This window comes from Rattus norvegicus, chromosome 9, assembly GCF_021556685.1.
Source record: "Rattus norvegicus strain SHRSP/BbbUtx chromosome 9, alternate assembly SHRSP_T2T, whole genome shotgun sequence".
NCBI lineage: Eukaryota > Metazoa > Chordata > Mammalia > Rodentia > Muridae > Rattus > Rattus norvegicus.
Window position 1 is genome coordinate 25,133,772 of NC_141542.1, and position 9,653 is coordinate 25,143,424.

Genomic DNA, 9,653 nt, shown 5'->3' on the forward strand with positions numbered 1-9,653 from the left:
CTTCCCAGAAAGGTCAGACATGATTTTCACTCTTACATCTCTGAGGTGGGCTGGCATTATAGCACACATTCATGTTGAATTATTATAACACCTATGATAAGAAGACAGAATCCGTATATCACAATGCCAAATAGACTCCCTCCAGAACGTATGGACCCATTAAAATTGAGGTTCAACCTGAACTCAGACCATTCCACTCCCTTCCCGTCCTCCTGATTCTTATGTTTGCTACAAGTAAAAGCTCATGTTGTAGTCCCCAATATTCTCATGCCTAGACTTGTCTATTCACGGAGAAGGATATTGGAGAAGTGATGGTTATATAGTTACAATGTAGTAACACAAGGTCCAGGTTGACATTTGCTCACTGATGTCCAATATAATTGTCTTGTTATATTTGAGAAAGGGATGATGTCCTCCATAATATATAAAACAGACAGAAATTTATTGTTTTATATATGCTCTGTAGTTGATCCCTATGTTCCCAAGGAAAAGGAGTTTTTATTGCAAAAAAATAGGATTATAGACCATTGATTTTGTGAAATACATGGATATGTAAATGGAAACAATGTCGGCTTTCAAGGACTGCACAGTAAGCAAATATTTCCAGGTTTTATACACTCAGAGGTATAGAAGAAATATATTGGCCTCCAGAAAAAGGGAAAAAGCTTAGAAATCGAAATACATGTCACATGCATTGTCTCGAGTAGTAGATTTACTTTTAAGAAAAATCTCCCTCCTCCTTGGTCCCTAGAGATTTGGGTGCTAAGAAAAATCTGTTCTCCAATTCAGGGTTGTAAGAAACCCTCCGCAGCAAAAGCATTGTTGACTTCTAATGAAGCAGAGAGACATATCTAGCTTTGAAATAGAGGTTGCCAAATGGTATTCCCAGTGACACATGGGAGACTGGAGGAAAGGGTCCCCACAGAAATTCATCAGTGTGGGGAGAGCTGGTTAGTAGGTAGGCCATAGAATTTTCCAGTGACATCACCAGTAAGCCGTTCACTGGACACTCTATTGTATCTAAGAGATCCCTAGAATCTTCTGTGATGTCACCAGTGTTGTGGTGACACCAACTGCCTTTGGGATATTACTTCAGTTCCCTTTGGGTTCACAAGCAGGCATGTTTCGCCAGCTGCTCAGGCTATTTCGGAAGGAAAGTGTTGATCAAGGAGAGACCGCACCAGGTCAGAGGGAAGCTGACCCCCTCTCTAGTGAAACAGGAAGGAGGAAATCATTCTTGGGAAGGCTTGGTGAGTCGTGGGCAGAGTTGGGGAACATCCTCAAGGAGGTAGGTTTGAGATGTGCCTTCTAAGACTAGGCCTTACAAGCAGGAGCCTTGGGATTTTTCAAAGGCAAACCAAGAGTCAGGAGTTCCTGATCTTTAATTTGAGAGAAAGCCATAAAGTTGTAAGACTTCAGTGTCTTTTCTTGAAGCTTTTTAACTATGAGTGTCAATGATTGGCAGGAGGAGGCACTGTGAGATTAACAATGTAACCATCCATGTTTGGGAGTTGAAGCACTTCATCCTCTAGATTACTGTACGTTACATAAGTCTTGATGGCGAGAACAAGGAAGGATGCACCCCTAGTCATGAATTGAGTTCTCAGACACTTTGGGCTGGACCACACTTGGTTAGAGCTTGATGGTGCCAAACCTTATGAAGTCATTATGAACTCCAGGATTATCTGCACCACATCTGATATAACAATGTCGCAGATGTTTATGTCTCAATCATATTATAACTTTCAGTGCCACGGGTTGTGTAATAGTGAGTGTGGCACGTGTATGGCATTAGAGGTTGGGAAGAGGGACATAGCTTAAGAATCAACCTTTAAGAAAGCTTTTCTGCTCTTTCAGGGATTCACCCAGTCTCTACCATTTCCCCTTCCTCAACCTCCTTTTCGGATTCAGAATGATCTATTCTGCCCATTGGTTCAAATATGCAAATTCACTTGGGTTTATCTGTCTACAGGTTTTGGTAGGAAGGCATCATCCCAAAATGTCATCAGTCAGCAAGAGGAGTGTCTAAAGGAACTGGAGGAACTCAAATTTGAAATCCAGAAGTGTCAATTCGAGAGGGATGAACTTTATCAAATCCTGGATCTTTATATCTATGATGAGTGGGACCACAGGTAGACATTATGCCCAGTAACCTGTTCACTGTCTTGCGCTCTCTCTCTGCTAGCTCAAGATTTACTCATAGCACGAGAGAGTTTCACCTCTCATCCTGGATTTGAAGGAGATTTGGCAGGCATTTGCTTGTGAGATGAGCTAGGTGCTGTGTGTTTAGGGTCAACCTCTTTTGTACTTGACCCTGAGCCTCTTGGATTAGCATTGGTTCTGTCAACAGCTAGAATGACCTTGTCACACTTGCTGCAACTGTGTGTGTGAATGAAATGCCTGCACGTCATCACTCTTTCCTCTGAATTTGTTCATTATACACTGATTCTATGGCACCTCCATGGATGTAGTTGGAATTCTAAACGTGTTTGGATATGGGTTGGTGTGTATATATGTGGCAGTATTTGTTGGTGGTTTACTCTGGATCAGGACGTCTGGGACCTTTGAATGGGTCTGAGGATTTGTTTGATCAACAGTTTGCAGGTCATGATAGTGATTAGTACATGGAGGCCCACACTGATCAACACAGCACTTTGCTCCTTCTGTATACCTTGGTGGCACACACCAACTGAGGGGAGGAGGTGCTATAAATCCTCTTCCCTGTCAAACATAGTTATGCCCTCTGGGAATTCATGTAACGATAGAAACCAAGGATTGAGTATACCTGCTTTCAAAACAAGAGAAATGTCATCACAGCTTTCTCTTGGGCCCAAAGCTGTGGCACAGACTGGAGGAATCTTCTTCCTGAACTAGTGAATTCCATCATGCTTACCTGGCCAGCTCTTGATGGTCAGGTCCCTCCAACTGGTACTGTGACTCTGTTGTCCTGTGCCCAGGATAATAAACTTAACCAGTACAAATACTTTGAAGGAGCAAGTATGTGGAACATACTGAGTTTAAGTAATAGAGAGAACAGTCTGATTTTACCTAATTTGTTTCACCTGCTTTGATCTTTAGTTTTTTTATTTTTTTAACTATCCAGGGATTGTTTATTGTGACCTAGAAATGGTCACTGTGGTCTTGACAGTTGTTATTCCCAAACAGGGAGCTCTCCGGCTCTGCCCCCTCCTATATAGTGAGTCTTTGCAGAACCATATCTCTCAGGATTCCAAGGAGTCCTTATTTCAAAACAAATGTTTGCTTATTTACATAGAAATATTTTCTGTGGATTGAGTCTCACTGTTGGGTTTTGGTCTGGTTTTTGAGTTTGCCATTTTCTTCCCTTCCACCATTCCTTGAATTTGAAATTTTTTATTATATATTTTTATTTACATTTCACCTAATTCTGAAATCGTGAGTTCAAAACATTATTTGTTCCTTTGGCCATGACCTAACCCAGGCTGCATGTCGAATTGCCAGTCCTTCAATCTGAACATGAGACGAGAATGATGGCTATGCAAATGATGACCAACTCAATAAGTGATGCCATGGAGAGGTACAAGGAGCTTATACAAGTGAACAGTTCCTACCGGTGAGTCGCTGACAGAGATGAGAACCCAGCACTAGGCAGGGAATGCTTCTGTCCTGTATGACTTTAACAAAAGTCAGGGCTCTGGTTCCATGGTGTTTGACTCTTAACAAGAAGGCTGCCTCCTGGCAAGGGTCTTAGATTTGTAGCTCTTGGACTCAGTTGTCCTACATGTGAAGGGTGTAGAAGACCCTCCAATTGTTATTTTCCCCGTTAAAGTTCCTCTAGATTGAAAAGGTTTGCACCATGATGGGAATATCAATCAACTCTGAATCTCTAGGACTCTGACAGGAGATTTAAAGATCTGTGATCCATGAGAAACACATGGAAAGAGTCTATATCTATTGGGTCTTCAACTACCCCTCAGAGAGGCTTTCCCCACAACGTGAAGATGGTTTCACCATACCATGGACATACGAGCTCCCTTATGGATCATCTCTTCTTCCTTGATTTATATAAACCGTCTTAGTGTCAGGATTTTCAGAAGTACTTTGCTTCATGTGGAATGTGGATTCTGGATTTGACCTCCTCTAATTGGTGCTAACTTGCATAGTGTGGCTCTATTCTGGGGATTTCTGAGGATGAGGACCCTTGAAGGGATGATTGGACTTGCAAGAGTGACAGGCAAATAGAAGCTGGCTGGGATTTACCATTTTTTGTTTGTGGTTCAGCATCAGGCACTCCCAGCTCCTGCGTGAACAAGCTCAATTGAAGAACAATATACAGATTTTGCTGAATGAGAAGAGAGAACTGCTGGTGGAGCAGACTGAACTGCGAGCATTCTCTGTGGAGACAAAAAGGCTCTGTGAAGAGGCCAGAATGAACATCTGTGACCCCAGTGCCACGCAACAGCAGGTAGGGTTAGGCCTCAGGGTCAGGTTGTCCTCAGGTCTTACCATAAACATAGACAAACCAATGTAACTGTCTATTGACTGATCCATGTCCTGACCTAGGTCTCATCCAAGTGTTCATTCATGTGATGGTTTACAAGGCTTTCTGTGGAGATAGCCCCTTTTCAAGAAACTGCATGTTTGGAAAGCAAATGCTCCTGCTCTTCGAGAATCTGCACTTCATTAAGGGAGATAGGTTGATCACACAGCAGAGCACTACATGCCATTATGGATGGAGGGTGCTATGTGGGAGCCCCTCTTTAGACTAGAGCAGGGCTTTGAGGGATGAAGCAAAAGCCCAGAGCCCATTTTCTTTACAGGGATCGTGTGAGACTCAGGAAGTAAGTAGTTTTAAAGGAGGAGAGCCTGGTGGAAATGCCAAAGAAATGGTTCTCATTGTCATTTGTGGTGGCTTTTGTTCTTCCTCCCCTCATGTCCCTGTATATGAAGATGGTGACTTCATGCTTCATAGATCTTGGGTAACTACAGAGCCTGTGTATCAGCATGTCAGTCCTGTCTTATTTGAGTGCTCCTGGAGAGTTCATAACTGGGCCTTAGAACCTGAAGCTGTTTAGAAGAGCAAGGATGTGGAAAAGGTTTCTCAAAGGCTGAGGGTTGGTATGAGAGACTTGAGACTTCAAGAACAAAGTTATCCATATGTACCCCCAATTCTCACCAAGAAAGTTGCATTGCTGTGCTGACCTGCATCTTAGGGAGCATGCGGGGAGGCCAGTTCATGACATGCAGTTTTGTCCAGTCATTATCTAACTTAGTCCTTTAAGCCTAGGTATCTCAACAAACATGAAGCTTCCTGTTTTGTGCTGGCCAGCAGTCTTTGCATCATTCGTCCAGTTCCAAGATGAGCCCCCTCTCTTATTTGTCTCAACACATTCTTAAACCATTCAGCTATTTTAAAAATAAGGATTAGATTTCTTCACTTTACCTGAACAGAGTTATCCCCCGGGAAGATTCTGGATTGTCTTATTGGCTTCACCATGATCTTGCATGGAATCCTAGAGTGCAACCCTCTGCTGACATTGCTTTGCTGACTATATCATGGGCACTGCATTCTTTCAGGATAGATTCCCTCTCAATATTGTACACAGTGCTGCATTTCAGAAAATTCACTGTATGTTATTTATTTAGCCTTTTTCTGACTGACATTGAGGTTGTTTTAATACCACAGGAACTCTAATGTGATCAAATGTTCCTGGGAACTGACCATGAGTCACTGTCTCCTCTGGTGCTTCCAAAGTCTTCTATGAAGGAAACAGAGTAGTTTTAGTGAGGGGCCTATGATGAGTCAGCATAGAGCTTGATGGAGTTTTTTCCTAGAAATCTCTCTCTTGGGGATTTGATGTTGTGTTGTTTAGGCTATCTGTGCAGAACATGTAACTTACTTGTCGGACCAGCAAGTATCTGCATAGAAAGGTTTCCTGAAGTGGAAATGAGTACAGGCCAGGGCAGCACATCTTACTTGTGTCTAAGAGACTTGTACACAGCATTGTTCCCACTAATTCCTCACTCAACAGGAAATGTGCTGCATAAGAGCAAAGTTTTCATTTGTGCATGCAAGTGTGTATCTGTGTGTCTGTGTTTGTGTGTGTGTTTGTGTGTGTGTGTGTGTGTGTGTGGTGTGTGTGTGGGTATATGTGTGTGTGTGTGTGTGTGTGTGTGTTTGCAGTAGTGAACGTATGTTTCCCTCTATTTCCAAGTTTCATGAGAAAAGTACTCTAAGCGTTCACTTTACATCCATGAAACATGAAATAGAGCTGCCCAGTCATTTGGCATCTCCATCTAGCTCTGTACAGCAAAAGGACACTTAAATTACTAATTTATTGTTTCCAAAAATTTCAGAATGAATTATCTTGTGAAGTCTGGGGGAGGAGTGGAAATATGTTCAAGTGAGTCATGTTTCACAGGGGTAACAAATGGTACAGGCCTAGAGCTTGCAGGTCCCTTTTTGTTATGGTGTAGAAGTAGGACAATAAAATCCTTTAGAAATGCAACCCCCAAAAAGAGGACACAAAAACACCTGTAAAGTTAGATTTTCAAGTGATTAGGGGCAAAACTACTGATCTGCATTGAAATCCTTTGGAGCACATCAAAGGAATGGAGTACTGGGAGGTAAGGGCAAGGCTTCTCTAGAAAAATCCATGAGTTTATTCTGCTTCTCTATTCTTTGTGAATTGTGAAAGCCCACTGGAAGGTTATGTCACTCACTGTGTCTTCTCCAAGGTTGCTTTCCACATTGCCTGCTACCATTTCTTTCGAGCTACCTTGGCACACTACAACTTCCCCATGGAGTTTGGCTTGGATTTTATTCATTGAGAATTTGAGTTGCTTGGAATTGTATCGTCATCCAGAAAAAGTCCCATAGCTATGCTGTGGTGCAAGAACAGGGCAGTTTCAGGAACCCCTTTAGGTGCACAGATAATCCAAAGCGCTCCTCTATGTTATCTGTGTAGCATTCTGCAAGTGCTGTCGATCAACATCATTTTCTCTCAGTTAATTTCAGCCTCAATGGGTTAGGAGAAATGATGAGCTTCAAATGGGTCTGACAGTGTAAGAACAGGTAGCCCTATGAGAAGCCATGTTCAGAAAGTGGAACAGAAGTTTTAGTTAACCCAGTGATTCCACAACAAGGAGTAGGTATTGCCATTGCAACTAGGGAGCATCAATGTTGTAGTGGTCCCAGAGTAACCTTGAAGGAGAATCTATCCAGACGTCCATCAGCCGAGGAGTAAAAGTGTACCATACGATGGAGCCCTTCCATAGATTCTGATTCAGTGTGAGATAATCCATGCAAGCGTTTACTTACTTATTCAAATTATCTGTGGAACAATCACATTACGGGGAGAAAATTTGTTGATTTGGATCCTGGTTATGGAGATTTCCTATGATTCTAGCTTTGGGCATGAAGTCACTCAGGCTATGGTAAAGACAGCTCCGATTAGAAGAAGTTGCACACTTTGGGGAAAGTCTGAAAGAGTGAACAAGAACAAGAGTCTAGTCCACCACCAATATATGATCCTTTGCTGAGCAACAAGACAGCTCTACACAGCCTTTGGGACTTGCTAAGCCAGATTGTTAATGGGGAAAGAACCCTGAGTCTATGACGGTTTATGGGAGGACAGCACATCACTGACTGAGCTGTCTATAGGTCTGGCCACTATGTACATATCCCAGTCAACATTTGTTTTTATGCCTCCAGCGAATCCTGGGGAATCTTTACATTAAGCATTAATGTTCAGGTAGGAACACAGGCTGGAAGAAGCCATTTGAATATCCTTCCCTATATAAATACCCTTTTTGGGTGGATGACCACCCACCTGGATTTCAGCCTCAGGCAGCTAAGGAGCTACTCAGAGTATAGTTCTGGTACAGTTCATGTGAATTTTGCCCATGAAACAATATATATGATCCTCTGGATTTCTTGCTATGTTCTACTCCTTTCTTCCTGTGATCTCTCCGGAAAGATCTGAGGACATTTTCTCTTCTGTCCTCTCACAAATTGCCTTACACTAGCCATAGACTTGCAGGGGTGCTGGTGTGTTTCTACATCATAATCACCTTTAATGTCCATGTGTACGCTGGGAAGATTTACATGGAGCACATTCTCAGTGATTACAGGATCTATGCAGTGAGCATGAATTTGAAGTGAGATGGCTTCTCTGTGTATTTGCAGACTCAGTGGTTACAAATGGAAACTAGACGGGTTCCTTCAGTGCTAACATAATCAGAAATTTCACCTCAATTCTGGGCATGTTCTCCAGAAGGAATCCACATGGTATTCTACGTTGCTCATACCTCTCTTGAACTCAGATTCAGACATAGCTACAATGTTATTATTCAATGTCATATACCTGGACCAGTGGGAAAAAATGCTCATTTTTCTCTTAATCCCAGCACAGTGCATAGTCCACAGTTCAAATTCCAGCAGTGTTAAAAGCTGAGATATTAATCCAAGCGCAGGTACTCTATGTCACTTGGGGATGCAGGGACTGACCTCAGCTGACAAGTCATGCTAGATTGTCTAACTGAATAGAGCTGATGTAAGAGGGAGAGCTGAATTGACAACCACTCAATAAATCTTTATTCCCTTGCTCTGCTAGGTCTGAAATTCTCCAGCAGAAACTCGAACATGACACAGACCAGGATAAGATCTCCCTTGGAGAGAAGAGCTACAGGAGGAGAACTAAGTGTGCACAGCAAATACACCACTATTGTGTCTCATCTGTAGTGTCCATAGCAATTGTGGACTGCATTTTCCTCCTTTAGTTTAACTTCTTTGGATTGAATAGGCCGTACTTTCACCTCAGCCTCTCCAACAAATGTGCACTTTTTGAGGGACTCAGAGAAGTGCTGATGCACATCAATCAAGAGCTGCTGGTCATCCAGAAAGACTGTGCATGTGTAAATTTGTACTTGTCCTGATGGGTCATCCAGAAGAGTTTCGTGGAGATCAATTCACAATATTGGAAAGACTTTGTGACAAAGTCTGTAATATCATTTATACTCAGTATTGGTAGGCTTTTTCCTTAATACCCCCACTCCAACAAAACAGACCTACTTCCACTCCTCTCGAAAAGATTGTTACCATCACTAACTGCTTGTCTACTATGTCTCCAAGGCAAGCCACAGGCTATAAGTCTATTCTGCAAAAGGAGCAGCAAAAGAATGCTTAGCGCAATTCTTCTATTTAAAGTTTGGTTAATTTTTAATTGTTTTGGTTATTTGGTTTTCCTTCTATTCATTTGAAGATTTATTATTTATCTGTTGTTGTTGTTTTGTTCATTTGCTTTTCTATTTTGATAAGGATATAGACTGTATATATTTACTACCTGCATCTGTTTACTATCAAGTAAATTGGATGTATTCTGGTCAATAAAGGAGTAATCTTAAACTCTTCACTCTTAGGAACCTTCTTTATTGATCATTAGTGTCAACATCTGAAGTCCCACAGCTATCAGGGAGGGATGGATCTCTGAATTCTCATGGGGACTGGGCATCAAATCACTTCCCAGTCAGACTGAGATTCACAGGCATTTATACAGTCACTGTGCACTGTGTTTCCAACTCTGAATTTCAACTTCATCATGCATACATTACCCACTGTGTATGCTTGCTGTCAAATATATAGTTACCTGTAAATTATACTCTGTCGATGAGAG

General features: G+C 42.0%; 1 protein-coding gene across 1 annotated transcript; it reads left to right on the forward strand.

The window, feature by feature from the left end:
- The first annotated feature begins 1,039 nt into the window (after positions 1-1,039).
- Positions 1,040-9,388, forward strand: LOC148003587 (disks large homolog 5-like). Its single transcript, XM_087568894.1, has 5 exons — positions 1,040-1,250; positions 1,973-2,132; positions 3,461-3,592; positions 4,261-4,444; positions 8,595-9,388. The coding sequence occupies exons 1-5, from the start codon at positions 1,121-1,123 to the stop codon at positions 8,598-8,600; spliced, it is 612 nt and encodes a 203-aa protein (XP_087425020.1). The 5' UTR covers positions 1,040-1,120; the 3' UTR covers positions 8,601-9,388.
- The last annotated feature ends 265 nt before the right edge of the window (positions 9,389-9,653 follow it).

What these genes read in the sequence shown, in the direction of transcription:
- LOC148003587 (XM_087568894.1), top strand. Translation starts at nt 1,121, where the DNA reads ATGTTTCGCCAGCTGCTCAGGCTATTTCGGAAGGAAAGTGTTGATCAA. An exon ending in TATGATGAGTGGGACCACAG is followed by an intron (nt 2,133 to 3,460) that starts GTAGACATTATG and finishes GACCTAACCCAG; the next exon opens with GCTGCATGTCGAATTGCCAG. An exon ending in CAAGTGAACAGTTCCTACCG is followed by an intron (nt 3,593 to 4,260) that starts GTGAGTCGCTGA and finishes TTTGTGGTTCAG; the next exon opens with CATCAGGCACTCCCAGCTCC.